We start from the raw sequence: 21939 nt of genomic DNA, 5'->3' as shown, positions 1-21939 counted from the left end.
TGTAACGTTAAAAATAAATCTAACACAGCGGTTGCATAAAGAAGCAGTGTATCTTTCTAACTATATGTAGAACATGTATATTTAGTCAAAGTTTATGATGTCTATTTACGTTATCTTGCCGCGCTACATAGATTTCCTGCGGGCATTTTTGAGTAATTTCTGAAGGTGAACTCACTGTAAATGGACACTTATGGATATAAATGGCATATTATTGAAAAAAAAAAATATGTACTGTGTAATATGTCATATTACTGTCATCTGATGAAGATTTTCAAAAGGTTAGTGAGCGATTTATTTTTTAATCCTGCGTTTGTTGATTGCATGTTTTGGCTATTGAAATGAGCTGTGTCTGGTGGTGGTTTTACATATATATGTGCTATGTTTTCGCCGTAAAACATTTTAGAAATCTGACTTGCTGGCTAGATGAACAAGATGTTTATCTTTCATTTGAGCTATTGGACTTGTTAATGTGTGGAGGTTAAATATTTTTAAGAATATTTTTGCGTTCCATGCGCCACCGTTTCAGCTGAACGTGGGAGGGTTGATTCCCAATTGGGAACCAGTATCGTAGACAGGTTAAAACACGTTGGTATTACAGACTCGGACAGGGAGAGGTTGAAAATGTGAGTGAAGACACTTGCCAGTTGGTCAGCGTATGCTCACAGTACACGTCCTGGTAATCCTTCTGGCCCTGCGGCCTTGTGAATGTTGAACTGTTCACTGCGGAGAGCGTGATCACACAGTCTACTGGAACAGCTGGTGCTCTCATGCATGTTTCAGTGTTATATGCCTTGAAGCGAGCACAGAGCATAGAAGTAGTTTAGCTCGTCTGGTAGGCTCGTGTCACTGGGCAGCTCTTGGCTGTGCTTCCCTTTGTAGTCTGTAATGGTTTGCATGCCCTGCCACATCTGACGAGCGTCAGAGCTGTTGTAGTATGATTTGATCTTAGTCCTGTATTAATGCTTTGCCTGTTTGATGGTTCTTCGGAGGGCATAGAGGACTTTCTTATAAGCTTCTGGGTTAGAAGTCCCACTCCTTGAAAGCGGCAGTTCTAGCCTTTAGCTCAGCTTGGATGTTGCCTGTAATCCATGGCTTCTGGTTGGGGTATGTACGTACAGTCACTGTGGGGACGACGTCATTGATACACTTATTGATGATGCCAATGACTGATGTGGTAAACTCCTCAATGCCATCAGAAGAATCCCGGAACATATTCCAGTCTGTGCAAAACAGTCCTATAGCGTAGCTTAGCATCTGCTTCATCTGACCACTTTTTTATTGATCTTGTCACTGGTGCTTCCTGCCTAAATGTTTTGCTTGTAAGCAGGAATCATTTTGGTCAGATTTGCCAAATGGAGGGCGAGGGAGAGCTTTGTATGTGTCTATGTGTGTGGAGTAAAGGTGGTCCAGAGTTATTTTTCCCTCTGGTTGCGCATTTAACATGCTGATAGATATTTTGTAAAATGGACTTAATGCAACCGCTGTGTCAAACTTTACGGAAAAAGCACACCATGCAATAATCTGAGTACGGCGCTCAGACACAAAAACAAGCCATACAGATACTCGCCATGTTGTGGAGTCAACAAAGTCAGAAATATCATTATAAATATGCACTTACCTTTGATGATATTCATCAGAATGCACTTCCACAATAAATGTTTGTTTTGTTCGATAAAGTCCATCATTTATGTCCAAATACCTTTTTGTTTGCGTGTTTAGTTCACAAATCAATATTCACGACGCGCCAAACGAAAAGTCTAAAAGTTCCGTTACAGTCTGTAGAAACATGTCAAACAAAGTATAGAATCAATCTTTAGGATGTTTTTAATATATAGCTTCAATAATGTTTCAACCGCACGGGAGTGCGCGAGACTGAGCTCATGACATTCTGACATTCTCCCAGACCTCTTAAGCAATCAGCTCTCATTCTCTCCTCCTTCACTGTAGAAGCCTCAAACAAGGTTCTGTAGACTATTGACATCTAGCTTTAGGAAGTGCAATCGGACCAAATTTACAATATCTGGGATAGGCAAAGAGTTGAAAAACTACAAAGCTCAGATGCTGTATTTTTTTTCTCAGATTTTTGCCTGCCATTTGAGTTCTGTTATACTCACAGACATCATTCAAACCGTTTTAGAAACTCTTCTATCCAAATATACTAATATATTTATTAATTTTTTGAATTTTTACCCCTTTTTCTTCCCAATTTCATGGTATCCAATTGTTAGTAGCTACTATCTTGTCTCATCACTACGGGCTCGGGAGAAACGAAGGTTGAAAGTCATGCGTCCTTCGATACACAACCCAACCAAGCCGCACTGCTTCTTAACACAGCGTGCATCCAACCCGGTAGCCAGCCGCACCAATGTGTCGGAGGAAACACCATGCACCTGGCAACCTTGGTTAGCGCACACTGCGCCTGGCCCGCCACAGGAGTCGCTGGTGCGCGCTGGTGCCCTGCCGGCCAAACCCTCCCTAACCCGGACGACGCTAGGCCAATTGTGCGTCACCCCACGGACCTCCCGGTCACGGCCGGTTACAACAGAGTCTGGGCGTGAACCCAGAGTCTCTGGTGGCACATTTGGCACAGCGCCCTTAACCACTGCGCCACCCGGGAGGCCCTTATCCAAATATACTAATAATATGCATATCTTAGCTTCTGGGCCTGAGTAGCAGACAGTTTACTCTGGGCACCTTATTCATCCAAGCTACTCAATACTGACCCCAGCCATAAGAAGTTAAGTTTCCCGGAGTGCCGCCTCTGGGTGAGCGTTTTCTTGTTTACTTATGGCGTAATGCAGCTCATTCAATGGTGTCTTAGTGCCAGCCTCAGTCTGCGATGGTATGTAAAACAGCTATGAAAAATACAGATGGAAACTCTCTAGGTAGGTGGTGTGGTCTACAGCTTATCATGAGATACTCTACCTCAGGTGGACAATAGCTCGAGGCTTCCTTAAATATATCTCAGCTCCAGCTGTTATTTACAAAAACACCGTCCATTGTCTTACCAGACGCCGCTATTCTGCTGTATGTTGATAGATGATGTCGTTCAGCCACGACTCTGTGAAGCATCAGATAAGATACTACAGTTTTGAATGTCCCGTTGGTAGTTTAATCTTCCGCGTAGGTCATCTATTTCATTGTCCAAAGAATGCACGTTTGCTCGCAGAATGGAAGGTAGTGGGGGTTTATTTAATCGCCTCAGATTGTCATACTTGAGTAACAGTAAAGATACGTTAAAATGACTCAAATAAATGTGAAAGTAAAATACTACTTGAGTCAAAGTATACAAGTATTTGGTTTTAAATATACTTACGTATCAAAAGGAAAATGTACTTCAGAATCAAAATTAGAAGTAAAAGTATAAATCACTTCAAGTTCCTATTAACCAACTTTAACTTGAAGCAACCAAATATTTAGTAATGGAGCACATTCTGATTGGCCGACTTGTCATGGCTGCAATCCCGTTAACCGGATAATTGTCATCAACAACCACTGAATAGCATAGCGCTACATTCAATGAATATTTCTAAAAATATTTATATTCATGAAATCACAAGTGCAATATAGGAAAACACAGCTTAGCCTTTTGTTAATCCACCTGTCGTGTCAGATTTTGAAATTATGCTTTACAGCGAAAGCAATCCAAGCGTTTGTGTCAGTTTATCGATCACTAGACAAAACATTAAGTACACTTAGCATCAGGTAGCTTGGTCACGATAATCAGAAAATCAATCAAATTAATCATTTACCTTTGATGATCTTCGGATGTTTTCACTCACGAGACTCCCAGTTACACAACAAATGTTCCTTTTGTTCCATAAAGATTATATTTATATCCAAAATACCTCCGTTTGTTTGGCGCGTTTTGTTCAGAAATCCACAGGAAAGAGCGGTCACGACAACGCAGACAAATTCCAAATAGTATCCGTAATGTCCACAAAAACATGTCAAACATTTTTTATAATCAATCCTCAGGTTATTTTTCAAATATGTAATCGGTAATATTTCAACAGCAAATGTCTTTATCAGTAGGAGAGGGGAAAAGTAATGGCTGTCCAAAGTTGGGCGAGTAAAACTCATGTGACCACTTGACGCGATGTTATCGTTCTGGCTCGTTTTTCAAAATAAAAGCCTGAAACTATGTCTGAAGACTGTTGACACCCTGAGGAAGCGATAGGAAAAGGAATCTGGTCGATATCCCTTTAAATGGAGCAAAGGGAGGCTATGGAACATGGAGTTTTCAAAATAGAAGCCACTTCCTGTTTTGATTTTCCTCAGGGTTTCACCTGCAATATCAGTTATGTTATACTCACAGACAATATTTTGTGTTTTCTATCCAATACTAATAATAAAATGCATATATTAGCAACTGAGACTGAGGAGCTGGCCGTTTACTCTGGGCACCTTATTCATCCAAGCTACTCAATACTGCCCCTGCAGCCATAACAAGTTAAGATTTGACAGCCCTTTCGTGCCACCGCGCCCATAATTCTGGTTGTGAAAATACCTGAAATATTTCTGACACACCCCTGAACCTATAAAGCACTTAGATTTATGTTAGATTTATTAAAATAGATCCCTTGGTATTACAATGTCTATCTAGCATGAGAGAGAGAGGGTTCAAGCCTCATCTCTCCAGGCTAACCCCGAGAGACACTTAGAAAACATTGCGATTTCACTCCAGCACACACCAGGGACACACAGCCGCCAAGAAGCCCAGTCGGCAACAGACAAGAAAAGTAATTTAACAACGATGGTGGAAGAAAAACAGAGAAATTGAATATCTCTGTCACATCTCTTTCCATTCCCTCTCTCTGTCGCTCTCTCTGTCTGTTTCTCTCTCTCTATCGCTCCCTCTTTCTCTCTCTCTTTCTCTCTCTCTCTCTCTCTCTGTCCCTTTCTCTCTCTCTATCCTTCTAGCTCTGTGTGGAGGGCAGTATTCTGGGCTGGAGGGTGTGGTCTTGTCTCCCGGTTACCCAGGCAACTACAGCAGTGCCCGAACATGTCTGTACTCGGTGGTCGTGCCCAAAGACTATGGTGAGTGCTACAACACACAATTTATCCTTCACTCCTGGATAGAAGTTGACCTTAGGTACAGATCTAGGATCAGCGTAACCCCTCCATAATCTAATGTGATCCGTTGAAAGGGTAAAATACAAATCTGACTTGAGATCAACTTCTAGGGACACTTCATACTCTGAGACATGTTAATATCCTTTGTGTGTCTCAACACTCAGGAACAGTATTTCACTCCCTTTACACAGCGTCTGGCTATCTCTCCATGCACCTCACACCATCTCTCTTTCTCTCTCACACACACACACACACACACCATCACTCCCGCTCACCCCCTGTGATGGACTGCAGTGAAGTGTGGGCGTCTGAACACTCTCACAGAAGGAAGAACACAACATGCATTCCAAATGGAACCCTATTCCCTATATAGTGCACTACTTTAGACCAGGGCCCTATGGAACCCTATTCCCTATATAGTGCACTACTTTAGAGCAGAGCCCTGTTCCCTATATAGTGCACTACTTTAGACCAGAGCCCTATTCCCTATATAGTGCCCTACTTTAGACCAGAACCCTATGCCCTATATAGTGCACTACTTTAGACCAGGGCCCTATGGAACCCTATTCCCTATATAAAGTCCACTACTTTAGACCAGAGCCCTGTTCCCTATATAGTGCACTACTTTAGACCAGATCCCTGTTCCCTATATAGTGCACTACTTTAGACCAGAGCCCTGTTCCCTATATAGTGCACTACTTTAGACCAGAGCCCTGTTCCCTATATAGTGCACTACTTTAGACCAGAGCCCTGTTCCCTATATAGTACACTACTTTAGACCAGAGCCCTGTTCCCTATATAGTGCACTACTTTAGACCAGAGCCCTGTTCCCTATATAGTGCATTACTTTAGACCAGAGCCCTATTCCCTATATATAGTACACTACTTTAGACCAGAGCCCTATTCCCTATATAGGGCCTACTTTAGACCAGAGCCCCATTCCCTATATAGTGCACTACTTTAGACCAGAGCCCTATTCCCTATATAGTGCCCTACTTTAGACCAGAACCCTGTGCCCTATATAGTGCACTACTTTAGACCAGAGCCCTGTCTGTCTGTCTGTCTGTCTGTCTGTCTGTCTGTCTGTCTGTCTGTCTGTCTGTCTGTCTGTCTGTCTGTCTGTCTGTCTGTCTGTCTGTCTGTGAGATCTGTCAGAATTGCAGACAGACAGACATTCTTCATTGTAACCACAATATCACAAATAATTGAACACAGACAACATGAGCAGATTAACTTGGTCGAAACATTTCTTCGTTAATAAAAAGACAATAAGAAATCAATTACGCTACTTATTTATTCATTTTGATCCAAAGCCAGCAATGAGTGAGTCACTCAGCTCTGTGCTGACAAAAAATAGCTTGATGTTGAGAAAAAGCCTGCTAAATAGGCCAATTCGAAAGGAATATTGTCTAAATAAACTAGTAACATTTCACAAATAAAACAAACACAATCTACCACCATCTACCACAAAGTGTTTCAGCTTTCAATATTTAATTGAGGAACCACTGTGCGTACCCTCCACCCGGCCTCTCCTTCCTCATCTCCCTCAGAGGGTACAGGGTGATAATGAGCTTTTTGCATTTGGCCAGTCTAATGACGGAGGATGGAGCCGAAAATGGTTCCTTATCTCCTAAATAATGCACCTCATGGTCCATGATTAGAAGTGGTGCACTACATAGGGAATAGGGTTCTATAGGGCTCTGGTCTAAAGTAGTGCACTATATAGGAAATAGGGTTCCATAGGGCTCTGGTCTAAAGTAGTGCACTATATAGGGAATAGGGTTCTATAGGGCTCTGGTCTAAAGTAGTGCACTATATAGGGAATAGGGTGCCATAGGGCTCTGATCTAAAGTAGTGCACAATATAGGGAATAGGGTTCCATAGGGCTCTGGTCTAAAAGTAGTGTACTATATAGGGAATAGGGTTCCATAGGGCTCTGGTCTAAAGTAGTGCACTATATAGGGAATAGGGTTCCATAGGGCTCTGGTCTAAAGTAGTGCGCAATATATAGGGAATAGGGTTCCATAGGGCTCTGGTCTAAAGTAGTGCACAATATAGGGAATAGGGTTCCATAGGGCTCTGGTCTAAAAGTAGTGTACTATATAGGGAATAGGGTTCCATAGGGCTCTGGTCTAAAGTAGTGTTCTATCTAGATGAGTCATGTTTCTGTCGAGATGAGTCATGTTTCTGTCGAGATGAGTTATGTCTCTGTCTGAGTCTCATTTCTATCTAGATGAGTCATGATTCGATGAGTCATATTTCAATCTAGATGAGTCATGTTTCTATCTATATGAGTTATGTCTAGATGAGTCATGTTTATATCTAGATTAGTCATGTTTCTGTCTAGATGAGTCATGTTTCTATCTAGATGAGTCATGTTTCTGTCTAGATGAGTCATGTTTCGATGAGTCATTTTTCTGTCTAGATGGGTCATGTGTAGATGAGTCATGTTTCTGTCTAGATGAGTCATGTTTCTATCTAGATGAGTCATGTTTCTGTCTAGATGAGTCATGTTTCGATGAGTCATGTTTCTGTCTAGATGAGTCATGTTTCGATGTGTAATGTTTCTGTCTAGTTGATTCGTGTAGATGAGTCATGTTTCTGTCTAGATGAGTAATTTTTCTATCTAGATGAGTCATGTTTCTATCTAGATGAGTCATGTTTCTATCTAGATGAGTCATGTTTCTATCTAGATGAGTCATGTTTCTGTCTAGATGAGTCATATCTAGATGAGTCATGTTTCTATCTAGATGATTCATGTTTCTGTCTAGATGAGTCATGTTTTGATGAGTCATGTTTCTATCTAGATGAGTCATGTTTCTATCTAGATGAGTCATGTTTCTATCTAGATGAGTCATGTTTCTATCTAGATGAGTCATGTTTCTGTCTAGATGAGTCATGTTTCTGTCTAGATGAGTCATGTTTTGATGAGTCATGTTTCTATCTAGATGAGTCATGTTTCTATCTAGATTAGTCATGTTTCTGTCTAGATGAGTCATGTTTCTGTCCAGATGAGTCATGTTTTGATTAGTCAAGTTTCTGTCTAGATGAGTCTTGTGTAGATGAGTCATGTTTCTGTGTAGATGAGTCATGTTTCTATCTAGATGAGTCATGTTTCTTTCTAGATGAGTCATGTTTCTGTCAAGATGAGTCATGTTTCTGTCTATATGAGTCATGTTTCTGTCTAGATGAGTCATGTTTTAATGAGTCATGTTTCTATCTAGATGAGTCATGTTTCTATCTAGATTAGTCATGTTTCTGTCTAGATGAGTCATGTTTCTGTCTAGATGAGTCATGTTTTGATGAGTCAAGTTTCTGTCTAGATGAGTCTTGTGTAGATGAGTCATGTTTCTGTCTAGATGAGTCATGTTTCTATCTAGATGAGTCATGTTTCTGTCGAGATGAGTCATGTTTCTGTCGAGATGAGTCATGTTTCTGTCTATATGAGTCATGTTTCTGTCTTGATGAGTCATGTTTCGATGAGTCATGTTTCTGTCTAGATGGGTCATGTGTGGATGAGTCATGTTTCTATCTAGATGAGTCATGTTTCTATCTAGATGAGTCATGTTTCTGTCGAGATGAGTCATATTTCTATCTAGATGAGTCATGTTTCTGTCGAGATGAGTTATGTTTCGATGAGTCATGTTTCTGTCTGAGTCTCATTTCTATCTAGATGACCCAGATCACAACGTATCCATCTAAATCTCCTGCCTGTCTGTCTGTCTGTCTGTCTGTCTGTCTGTCTGTCTGTCTGTCTGTCTGTCTGTCTGTCTGTCTGTCTGTCTGTCTGTCTGTGTCTCTCTCTCTCAGCATATTGCTTTCATCCATCTATTCAACCTTTGGTGATCTTAGCAATCTCCTAAGGTGTTGAAATTTCAATTGATCAATATTGAGTTTCCTATGATGGTAAAATTTGAAACAAGTATTTTAAATTGCATAACATTTAACTTCCTGTTTTCATTCTTCTCTGTCTTCTTCAGTGGTGTTCAGCCAGTTTGCGTTCTTCCAAACGGCTCTGAATGACGTGGTGGAAATCTACGATGGAGCAACGCAGCATTCCAGAGTCCTCAGTTCCCTGTCTGGGACACACACAGGTACACACACACAGGTACACACACACACACAGGTACACACACATAGGTACACACACACAGGTACACACACACAGGTACACACACACAGGTACACACACAGGTACACACACATGTACACAAACACAGGTACACACACATGTACACACACAGGTACACACACACAGGTACACACACACACAGGTACACACACACACAGGTACACACACACAGGTACACACACAGGTACACACACACAGGTACACACACACAGGTACACACACACACACAGGTACACACACAGGTACACACACACAAGTACACACACACAGGTACACACACAGGTAGACACACAGGTACACACACACACACAGGTACACACACACAGACAGGTACACACACACAGACAGGTACACACACACAGGTATACACACACAGGTACACACACACACAGGTACACACAGGTACACACACAGGTACACGCACACAGGTACACACACAGGTACACGCACACAGGTACACACACACGTGTACACACACAGGTACACACACACGCGTACACACACAGGTACACACACAGGTACACACACAGGTACACACACACACAGGTACACACAGGTACACACACAGGTACACGCACACAGGTACACACAGGTACACACACACGCGTACACACACAGGTACACACACACAGGTACACACACACACAGGTACACACACAGGTACACACACACACAGGTACACACACACACAGGTACACACACACAGGTACACACACACAGGTACACACACACACAGGTACACACACACACAGGTACACACACACACGCAGGTACACATACATTCACAATTACTTTTTTTGTCCAGAAAAACACGCAAGCGAAAGCCCAACGCTGCGTACTGAGTCCTCAGCCCACTGTCTTCTACCATACCTCTAGTTCCCCTGTATTTCAGCAGGAGACAGCTGTGAAGAGAGCAGTAGCCTATTGTGAGTCTGTTATTAAACACAGTGAAGGAGACAGCTGTGAAGAGAGCAGTAGCCTATTGTGAGTCTGTTATTAAACACAGTGAAGGAGACAGCTGTGAAGAGAGCAGTAGCCTATTGTGAGTCTGTTCTAAAACACAGTGAAGGAGACAGCTGTGAAGAGAGCAGTAGCCTATTGTGAGTCTGTTCTAAAACACAGTGAAGGAGTCAGCTGTGAAGAGAGCAGTGGCCTATTGTGAGTCTGTTCTAAAACACAGTGAAGGAGACAGCTGTGAAGAGAGCAGTGGCCTATTGTGAGTCTGTTCTAAAACACAGTGAAGGAGACAGCTGTGAAGAGAGCAGTAGCCTATTGTGAGTCTGTACTAAAACACAGTGAAGGAGACAGCTGTGAAGAGAGCAGTAGCCTATTGTGAGTCTGTTATTAAACACAGTGAAGGAGACAGCTGTGAAGAGAGCAGTGGCCTATTGTGAGTCTGTTATTAAACACAGTGAAGGAGACAGCTGTGAAGAGAGCAGTGGCCTATTGTGAGTCTGTTATTAAACACAGTGAAGGAGACAGCTGTGAAGAGAGCAGTGGCCTATTGTGAGTCTGTTCTAAAACACAGTGAAGGAGACAGCTGTGAAGAGAGCAGTGGCCTATTGTGAGTCTGTTCTAAAACACAGTGAAGGAGACAGCTGTGAAGAGAGCAGTGGCCTATTGTGAGTCTGTTCTAAAACACAGTGAAGGAGACAGCTGTGAAGAGAGCAGTGGCCTATTGTGAGTCTGTTCTAAAACACAGTGAAGGAGACAGCTGTGAAGAGAGCAGTAGCCTATTGTGAGTCTGTTCTAAAACACAGTGAAGGAGACAGCTGTGAAGAGAGCAGTGGCCTATTGTGAGTCTGTTCTAAAACACAGTGTATATATATATATATATATATATATATATATATATATATATATATATATATATATATATATATATATACAGAGCTTCCAGGAAGTTTGTCATATAGTTCACGCGTAAATATGTGGATCATGTAAATGGCAGACATTGGTAAAAAATGCTATTTGTTATTTTAGAGACACACAGTTACGATAGCCTATATTCTGGCTGGAATTGTTACTCTCCTGCCATGTCAAAACGACTGACATGGGAGCTCTGATTTTAACGAATCCAACGCCGATCCACATAGGAAAAGAGGTGATACGTGACTTTGGTGGTGAGAGATTTGGTCACTCGCCCATCTCTGCAGATCAATCACATTCACTATTCACTAACTGGTAGCCTATTGATAGACAACAGTCAGAATTTACATATTGATGCCAGCTGTGTGTGTGAGGGCGTACCAACCAGCTGTGTTTAGGATGTACCAACCAGCTGTGTGTGTGAGGGCGTACCAACCAGCTGTGTGTGTGAGGGCGTACCAACCAGCTGTGTGTGTGAGGGCGTACCAACCAGCTGTGTGTGTGAGGGCGTACCAACCAGCTGTGTGTGTGAGGGCGTACCAACCAGCTGTGTGTGTGAGGGCGTACCAGCCAGCTGTGTGTGTGAGGGCGTACCAACCAGCTGTGTGTGTGAGGGCGTACCAACCAGCTGTGTTGAGGGCGTACCAACCAGCTGTGTGTGTTGAGGGCGTACCAACCAGCTGTGTGTGTGAGGGCGTACCAACCAGCTGTGTGGGAGGGCATACCAACCAGCTGTGTGTGGAGGGCGTTCCAATTAGGGGGCCGGAGAGAGAGGGCCGGAGAGAGAGGGACGAGAGAGAGGGACGAGAGAGAGGGATGAGAGAGGGACAGAGAGAGAGGGACGAGAGAGAGGGACGGAGAGAGAGGGACGGAGAGAAAGGGACGAGAGAGAGGAAAAGAGAAGAGGGATATAGAGGAAAAGAGAAAAGAGATTTAGAGGAAGAGGAAGAGAGATTTAGAGGAAGAGGAAGAGAGATTTAGAGGAAGAGGAAGAGGAATTTAGAGGAAGAGGGAAGAGGAATTTAGAGGAAGAGGGAAGAGGGATTTAGAGGAAGAGGGAATAGAGAAGTGGGATTTAGAGGAAGAGGGAAGAGGGATTTAGAGGAAGAGGGATTTAGAGGAAGAGGGAAGAGGGATTTAGAGGAAGAGGGAATAGAGAAGTGGGATTTAGAGGAAGAGAAAAGACAGTGAGATCAAGAAAAATCCTGCAATCTTATAGTGCAATTTTCCATCTCTCATTGCCTCAGCTCCATGGCCTGACAGACAGAATAATCCCCTGGTTCCTGTCCAGGGGCAGCAGCTTCAGAATACTACCTTTTACAGCTCAATAAACAGACAGAGAGGGATACATAAAGTGGTCTTGGCAGCTCCGTAGTCTCTAACCTTATCAAATCAAAATAAAATACAATTGTATTGGTCGCATACTCATGTTTAGCAGATGTTATTGCGGGTGTAGTGAAATGCTTGTGTTCCTAGCTCCAACAGTACAGTTTAATCTAACTAAATGCTTGTGTTCCTAGCTCCAACAGTACAGTTTAATCTAACTAAATGCTTGTGTTCCTAGCTCCAACAGTATCTAACTAAATGCTTGTGTTCCTAGCTCCAACAGTGCAGTAATATCTAACTAAATGCTTGTGTTCCTAGCTCCAACAGTACAGTAATATCTAACTAAATGCTTGTGTTCCTAGCTCCAACAGTACAGTTTAATCTAACTAAATGCTTGTGTTCCTAGCTCCAACAGTATCTAACTAAATGCTTGTGTTCCTAGCTCCAACAGTGCAGTAATATCTAACTAAATGCTTGTGTTCCTAGCTCCAACAGTACAGTAATATCTAACTAAATGCTTGTGTTCCTAGCTCCAACAGTACAGTTTAATCTAACTAAATGCTTGTGTTCCTAGCTCCAACAGTATCTAACTAAATGCTTGTGTTTCTAGCTCCAACAGTGCAGTAATATCTAACTAAATGCTTGTGTTCCTAGCTCCAACAGTGCAGTAATATCTAACTAAATGCTTGTGTTCCTAGCTCCAACAGTGCAGTAATATCTAACTAAATGCTTGTGTTTCTAGCTCCAACAGTAATATCTAACTAAATGCTTGTGTTTCTAGCTCCAACAGTACAGTTTAATCTAACTAAATGCTTGTGTTCCTAGCTCCAACAGTACAGTACTATCTAACTAAATGCTTGTGTTCCTAGCTCCAACAGTACAGTTTAATCTAACTAAATGCTTGTGTTCCTAGCTCCAACAGTACAGTTTAATCTAACTAAATGCTTGTGTTCCTAGCTCCAACAGTACAGTAATATCTAACTAAATGCTTGTGTTCCTAGCTCCAACAGTACAGTAATATCTAACTAAATGCTTGTGTTCCTGGCTCCAACAGTATCTAACTAAATGCTTGTGTTTCTAGCTCCAACAGTAATATCTAACTAAATGCTTGTGTTCCTAGCTCCAACAGTACAGTTTAATCTAACTAAATGCTTGTGTTTCTAGCTCCAACAGTACAGTAATATCTAACTAAATGCTTGTGTTCCTAGCTCCAACAGTAATATCTAACTAAATGCTTGTGTTTCTAGCTCCAACAGTAATATCTAACTAAATGCTTGTGTTCCTAGCTCCAACAGTACAGTTTAATCTAACTAAATGCTTGTGTTCCTAGCTCCAACAGTGCAGTAGTATCTAACTAAATGCTTGTGTTCCTAGCTCCAACAGTGCAGTAGTATCTAACTAAATGCTTGTGTTCCTGGCTCCAACAGTATCTAACTAAATGCTTGTGTTCCTAGCTCCAACAGTAATATCTAACTAAATGCTTGTGTTCCTAGCTCCAACAGTATCTAACTAAATGCTTGTGTTCCTAGCTCCAACAGTAATATCTAACTAAATGCTTGTGTTCCTAGCTCCAACAGTGCAGTACTATCTAACTAAATGCTTGTGTTCCTAGCTCCAACAGTACAGTAATATCTAACTAAATGCTTGTGTTCCTAGCTCCAACAGTACAGTTTAATCTAACTAAATGCTTGTGTTCCTAGCTCCAACAGTAATATCTAACTAAATGCTTGTGTTCCTAGCTCCAACAGTAATATCTAACTAAATGCTTGTGTTCCTAGCTCCAACAGTACAGTACTATCTAACTAAATGCTTGTGTTCCTAGCTCCAACAGTGTAGTAATATCTAACTAAATGCTTGTGTTCCTAGCTCCAACAGTACAGTACTATCTAACTAAATGCTTGTGTTCCTAGCTCCAACAGTGTAGTAATATCTAACTAAATGCTTGTGTTCCTAGCTCCAACAGTACAGTACTATCTAACTAAATGCTTGTGTTCCTAGCTCCAACAGTGTAGTAATATCTAACTAAATGCTTTTGTTCCTTGCTCCAACAGTAATATCTAACTAAATGCTTGTGTTCCTAGCTCCAACAGTAATATCTAACTAAATGCTTGTGTTCCTAGATCCAACAGTACAGTACTATCTAACTAAATGCTTGTGTTCCTAGCTCCAACAGTGCAGTAATATCTAACTAAATGCTTGTGTTCCTAGCTCCAACAGTGCAGTAATATCTAACTAAATGTTTGTGTTCCTAGCTCCAACAGTAATATCTAACTAAATGTTTGTGTTCCTAGCTCCAACAGTGCAGTAATATCTAACTAAATGCTTGTGTTCCTAGCTCCAACAGTGCAGTAATATCTAACTAAATGCTTGTGTTCCTAGCTCCAACAGTAATATCTAACTAAATGCTTGTGTTCCTAGCTCCAACAATAATATCTAACTAAATGTTTGTGTTCCTAGCTCCAACAGTGCAGTAATATCTAACTAAATGCTTGTGTTCCTAGCTCCAACAGTGCAGTAATATCTAACTAAATGCTTGTGTTCCTAGCTCCAACAGTGCAGTAATATCTAACTAAATGCTTGTGTTCCTAGCTCCAACAGTACAGTAATATCTAACTAAATGCTTGTGTTCCTAGCTCCAACAGTACAGTAATATCTAACTAAATGCTTGTGTTTCTAGCTCCAATAGTAATATCTAACTAAATGTTTGTGTTCCTAGCTCCAACAGTAATATCTAACTAAATGCTTGTGTTCCTAGCTCCAACAGTAATATCTAACTAAATGCTTGTGTTCCTAGCTCCAACAGTACAGTAATATCTAACTAAATGCTTGTGTTTCTAGATCCAACAGTACAGTAATATCTAACTAAATGCTTGTGATTCTAGATCCAACAGTACAGTTTAATCTAACTAAATGCTCGTGTTCCTAGCTCCAACAGTAATATCTAACTAAATGCTTGTGTTCCTAGCTCCAACAGTGCAGTAATACCTAACTAAATGCTTTTGTTCCTAGCTCCAACAGTAATATCTAGCTAAATGCTTGTGTTCCTAGCTCCAACAGTGCAGTAATACCTAACTAAATGCTTGTGTTCCTAGCTCCAACAGTAATATCTAGCTAAATGCTTGTGTTCCTAGCTCCAACAGTACAGTACTATCTAACTAAATGCTCGTGTTCCTAGATCCAACAGTACAGTAATATCTAACTAAATGCTTGTGTTCCTAGCTCCAACAGTAATATCTAACTAAATGCTTGTGTTCCTAGCTCCAACAGTACAGTAATATCTAACTAAATTCTTGTGTTCCTAGCTCCAACAGTACAGTAATATCTAACTAAATGCTTGTGTTCCTAGCTCCAACAGTACAGTAATATCTAACTAAATGCTTGTGTTCCTAGCTCCAACAGTAATATCTAACTAAATGCTTGTGTTCCTAGCTCCAACAGTAATATCTAACTAAATGTTTGTGTTCCTAGCTCCAACAGTAATATCTAACTAAATGCTTGTGTTCCTAGCTCCAACAGTAATATCTAACTAAATGTTTGTGTTCCTAGCTCCAACAGTAATATCTAACTAAATGCTTGTGTTTCTAGCTCCAACAGTACAGTAATATCTAACTAAATGCTTGTGTTCCTAGCTCCAACAGTACAGTACTATCTAGCTAAATGCTTGTGTTCCTAGCTCCAACAGTATAGTAATATCTAACTAAATGCTTGTGTTTCTAGCTCCAACAGTACAGTAATATCTAGCTAAATGCTTGTGTTCCTAGATCCAACAGTACAGTACTATCTAACTAAATGCTTGTGTTCCTAGCTCCAACAGTGCAGTTTAATCTAACTAAACACTTGTGTTCCTAGCTCCAACAGTACAGTACTATCTAACTAAATGCTTGTGTTCCTAGCTCCAACAGTGTAGTAATATCTAACTAAATGCTTGTGTTCCTAGCTCCAACAGTACAGTACTATCTAACTAAATGCTTGTGTTTCTAGCTCCAACAGTACAGTACTATCTAACTAAATGCTTGTGTTCCTAGCTCCAACAGTGTAGTAATATCTAACTAAATGCTTGTGTTCCTTGCTCCAACAGTAATATCTAACTAAATGCTTGTGTTCCTAGCTCCAACAGTACAGTAATATCTAACTAAATGCTTGTGTTCCTAGCTCCAACAGTGTAGTAATATCTAACTAAATGCTTGTGTTCCTAGCTCCAACAGTGCAGTTTAATCTAACTAAATGCTTGTGTTCCTAGCTCCAACAGTGCAGTAATATCTAACTAAATGCTGGTGTTTCTAGCTCCAACAGTGCAGTAGTATCTAACTAAATGCTTGTGTTCCTAGCTCCAACAGAGCAGTAGTATCTAACTAAATGCTTGTGTTCCTAGCTCCAACAGTGCAATAATATCTAACTAAATGCTTGTGTTCCTAGCTCCAACAGTACAGTAATATCTAACTAAATGCTTGTGTTTCTAGCTCCAACAGTGCAGTAATATCTAACTAAATGCTTGTGTTCCTAGCTCCAACAGTACAGTAATATCTAACTAAATGCTTGTGTTCCTAGCTCCAACAGTACAGTAATATCTAACTAAATGCTTGTGTTCCTAGCTCCAACAGTACAGTAATATCTAACTAAATGCTTGTGTTTCTAGCTCCAACAGTGCAGTAATATCTAACTAAATGCTTGTGTTTCTAGCTCCAACAGTGCAGTAATATCTAACTAAATGCTTGTGTCCCTAGCTCCAACAGTACAGTAATATCTAACTAAATGCTTGTGTTCCTAGCTCCAACAGTAATATCTAACTAAATGTTTGTGTTCCTAGCTCCAACAGTAATATCTAACTAAATGCTTGTGTTCCTAGCTCCAACAGTACAGTTTAATCTAACTAAATGCTTGTGTTCCTAGCTCCAACAGTATATTTTAATCTAACTAAATGCTTGTGTTCCTAGCTCCAACAGTGCAGTTTAATCTAACTAAATGCTTGTGTTTCTAGCTCCAACAGAGCAGTAGTATCTAACTAAATTATTGTGTTCCTAGCTCCAACAGTAATATCTAACTAAATGCTTGTGTTCCTAGCTCCAACAGTAATATCTAACTAAATGCTTGTGTTCCTAGCTCCAACAGTGCAGTAGTATCTAACTAAATGCTTGTGTTCCTAGCTCCAACAGTGCAGTAATATCTAACTAAATGCTTGTGTTCCTAGCTCCAACAGTAATATCTAACTAAATGTTTGTGTTCCTAGCTCCAACAGTAATATCTAACTAAATGCTTGTGTTCCTAGCTCCAACAGTACAGTAGTATCTAACTAAATTCTTGTGTTCCTAGCTCCAACAGTGCAGTAGTATCTAACTAAATGCTTGTGTTCCTAGCTCCAACAGTGCAGTAATATCTAACTAAATGCTTGTGTTCCTAGCTCCAACAGTAATATCTAACTAAATGTTTGTGTTTCTAGCTCCAACAGTAATATCTAACTAAATGCTTGTGTTCCTAGCTCCAACAGTACAGTAGTATCTAACTAAATGCTTGTGTTCCTAGCTCCAACAGTAATATCTAACTAAATGCTTGTGTTCCTAGCTCCAACAGTGCAGTAGTATCTAACTAAATGCTTGTGTTTCTAGCTCCAACAGTGCAGTACTATCTAACTAAATGCTTGTGTTCCTAGCTCCAACAGTGCAGTAGTATCTAACTAAATGCTTGTATTCCTAGCTCCAACAGTAATATCTAACTAAATGCTTGTGTTCCTAGCTCCAACAGTAATATCTAACTAAATGCTTGTGTTCCTAGCTCCAACAGTAATATCTAACTAAATGCTTGTGTTCCTAGCTCCAACAGTGCAGTACTATCTAACTAAATGCTCGTGTTCCTAGCTCCAACAGTGCAGTAGTATCTAACTAAATGCTTGTGTTTCTAGCTCCAACAATACAGTAATATCTAACTAAATGCTTGTGTTCCTAGCTCCAAAAGTGCAGTACTATCTAACTAAATGCTTGTGTTTCTAGCTCCAACAGTACAGTAATATCTAACTAAATGCTTGTGTTCCTAGCTCCAACAGTAATATCTAACTAAATGCTTGTGTTTCTAGCTCCAACAGTGCAGTAATATCTAACAATATACATACATCTAAAAGTAAAAGAATGGAATGAAATAGTTTGAACAATGTGGGAGTGGCTTTGACTAATATAGAGTAAAATAGAATACAGTATATACATGTGAGATGAGTAAAGCAGTATGCAAACATTATTTAAACATGTTTAAGGTGGCCAGTGATTCCAAGTCTATGTAAATGGGGCAGCAGCCTCTTAGTTGCAGGGTTACGTAACCGGTTGGAAGCCGGCTCGTGATGGCTATTTAACAGTCTGATGGCCCTGAGATAGAAGCTCTTTTTCAGTCTCTCGGTCCCTGCTTTGATGCACCTGGACCTCTCCATCTGGATGATAGCGGTGTGAACAGGCCGTGGCTCGGGTGGTTGTTGTCCTTGATGATCTTTATGGCCTTCCTGTGACATCGGGTGCTGTAGGTCTCCTGAAGGGCAGGTAGTTTGTCCCCGGTGATGCGTTGGGCAGACCTCACTACCCTCTGGAAAGCCCAGCAGTTGAGGGCGGAGCAGTTGCTGTGCCACGCAGTGATATAGCCCGACAGGAGGCTCTCAATTGTGCATCTGTAAAAATTTGTGAGGGTTTTAGGTGACAAGCCAAATTTCGTCAGCCTCCTGTTGCACCTTCTTCCCCACACTGTCTGTGTGGGTGGACCATTTCAGATGGTCAGTGATGAGAATATGTCTGTAAAAACAGTCAGTTGGTCTGTGCATGCTCTGAGGACATGGCTGGGGATGCCGTCTGTGCATGCTCTGAGGACATGGCTGGGGATGCCGTCTGTGCATGCTCTGAGGACATGGCTGGGGATGCCGTCTGTGCATGCTCTGAGGACATGGCTGGGGATGCCGTCTGTGCATGCTCTGAGGACATGGCTGGGGATGCCGTCTGTGCATGCTCTGAGGACATGGCTGGGGATGCCGTCTGTGCATGCTCTGAGGACATGGCTGGGGATGCCGTCTGTGCATGCTCTGAGGACATGGCTGGGGATGCCGTCTGTGCAGGCAGCCTTGCAAGGGTTAACACGCTCAAATTAATTACTTACATCAGCCACGGAGAAGGAGAGCCCACAGTCGGTGGCACAGTCCTTGTTAGTGGGCCGCGTCGACATAGACCACTGGAGGCTGCTGTTCTGCCTGGCCGATGAAAACCCATTTAAAACCCATGTCCTCATTCAGGCACGACTCAGTGAAAACATAAGATATTTTTATATGTTTTTAATGTCCTTTTGGTCTCAAAAAAGAGCTCATCCAGTTTACTCTCCAGTGATTTCACGTTAGAACGGAGGGTAGAGGTGGATTATCCGAATCGCTGACGTAGTCTTGCAAGTAGATGCATCTCCTCTTCCTACTGGATTTGGGCTCCAGGACGATCCTTTGCGTTCGACTCAATAAAGCAAAAAAAATCCTTGTCCAGATCGAGGTGAGAAATCACCTGTCTTATGTCGGTCATAGTAAACAACGACGGAAACATCATGGTCAGGAGTCAAACTGCGGACGTCAACTCATCCTGTAGCAGTGGGACAGTACCAGACACTCCATGTGCACTCCAAATGTGCTTCCCTTTTTCCTATAATAGTGCACATTGGTCAAATCTAGTGCACTAAATACTGAAGGGAATAGAGTGGAATTTGGGGACACAGCCCACTGATGATCTCCCGCCTGCTCTTTCCACACCTACTCTGTCTGTGTTAATACCTGTCACCATTGCGATTTCTTAAACACTGTCGCCGTGACGGCGCGCTGAGCACATCCTGTAATATACTACCCAGCATGCTGTAGGGCCCCGCAGCGGAATCAGTGTAACCGTGGTGACAACAGAGCAGGACGGGCCACGTTGGGCGCCGTCTCCGGCTGCCGGGTGTGACTGCCAACACTGTGCACAACACAGCTTCACCTATCAAATCACTGCTTCCAGCCCGGACAACTTCCCCACCCCCCTCTCTCTCTTTTGTTTCTTTTACATGTCTTTTAAAGGTTTGTTTTGGGCTTCGTCCCTGTTTCATGACATATTGTGGATTATTAAACCCCTCTATTACGTATTCCTGCGCCTGTCTCCGATCCACAACCTGACACTATGCCATCGAAAGGAACATAACATTCGACACACCAATTAGGATCTGGCTAAAAGTACTTGAATCAGTTATAGAACCCATCTCCCTTTATGGTTGTGATGTCTGGGGTTCCGCTCACCAACCAATAATTCACAAAATGGGACAAAACACCAAATTGAGACTCTGCATGCAGAATTCTGCAAAAATGTCCCCCGTGAACAATGTAAAACACCAAATAATACATGCAGAGCAGAATTAGGCCGATACCTGCTAATTATCAAGATCCAGGAAAGGAAGTGATTCCCAAACCTTTCATAACAAAGCCATCACCTACAGAGAAATTAACCTGTAGAATAGTCCCCTAAGCAAGCTGGTCCTGGATACAATTAGACCAAAACAAATCATGAGAAAACAAAAAGATAATTACTTGACGCAATTGGAAAGAATGAACAAAAAAACAGAGCAAACTGGAATGCTATTTGGCCCTACACAGAGAGTACACAGTAGCAGAATACCTGACCACTGTGACTGACCCAAAATTAAGGAAAGCTTTGACTATGTACAGACTCAGTGAGCATAGCCTTGCTATTGAGAAAGGCCGCCGTAGGCAGACATGGCTCTCAAGAGAAGACAGGCTATGTGCTCACTGCCCACAAAATGAGGTGGAAACTGAGCTGCACTTCCTAACCTCCTGCCCAATGTATGACCATATTAGAGACACATATTTCCCTCAGGTTACACAGTTGCACAAAGAATTCGGAAACAAACAAAATGTATATAAACTCCCATATCTACTGGGTGAAATACCACAGTGTGCCATCACAGCAGCAATATATGTGACCTGTTGCCACAAGAAAAGGGCAACCAGTGAAGAACAAATACCATTGTAAATACAACCCATATTTATGTTTATTTATTTTCCCTTTTGTATTTAAACTATTTGCACATAATATGACATTTGAAATGTCTCTATTATTTTGGAACTTAACATTTTTTTCATCGTTTTTTTTTCTCACTTTTGTTTGATTTATTTCACAATGTAAACATATATTTCCAGATATATAGCCCTTATATTGAAATTGAAGAGAATTGAGAGACAGACAGAGAGACAGGTCACACCAATATCATCCTGTGTATCTACTTATAGTAATACATGTTTCTCTGGAGACATGCAGGGGGGGAGGATAATGTAGGAGAGACGAGAACTGATGACCTCTGACTGGATGGAGGTCAACGTATCTGTGACCCTTTCTACACATTTACAGTATTTTGGTCTGTCAAATTGAAACACAAACAGAAACTCACTGCAGACAGAAAACTGCCAGCCAATGCATGTAGGGATGTAGGGAAGACAGAGTGACCGTGAAAAGGTACAAATTATATTCAGGTCCAATACTACACCTTGT

General features: G+C 41.5%; 1 protein-coding gene across 1 annotated transcript in view; it reads left to right on the top strand.

Moving 5' to 3' along the window:
• csmd2 (CUB and Sushi multiple domains 2) overlaps positions 1 to 21939 on the top strand; it is a gene marked incomplete at its 5' end in the record, with an annotated part of 597374 nt that overhangs the window by 292393 nt on the left and 283042 nt on the right. The window contains 2 exons of the mRNA XM_090227432.1: positions 4924 to 5040; positions 9057 to 9170. Coding sequence (XP_090083558.1) covers positions 4924 to 5040; positions 9057 to 9170 — 231 coding nt within the window. The remainder of the gene's footprint in view (positions 1 to 4923; positions 5041 to 9056; positions 9171 to 21939) is intronic.

Source organism: Oncorhynchus mykiss, chromosome 30 (assembly GCF_057628025.1).
Source record: "Oncorhynchus mykiss isolate SJ-2025 chromosome 30, ASM5762802v1, whole genome shotgun sequence".
Lineage (NCBI taxonomy): Eukaryota > Metazoa > Chordata > Actinopteri > Salmoniformes > Salmonidae > Oncorhynchus > Oncorhynchus mykiss.
The sequence above is the reverse complement of the archived record's forward strand: the minus strand, read 5'-3'. Positions and strand labels throughout refer to the sequence as shown.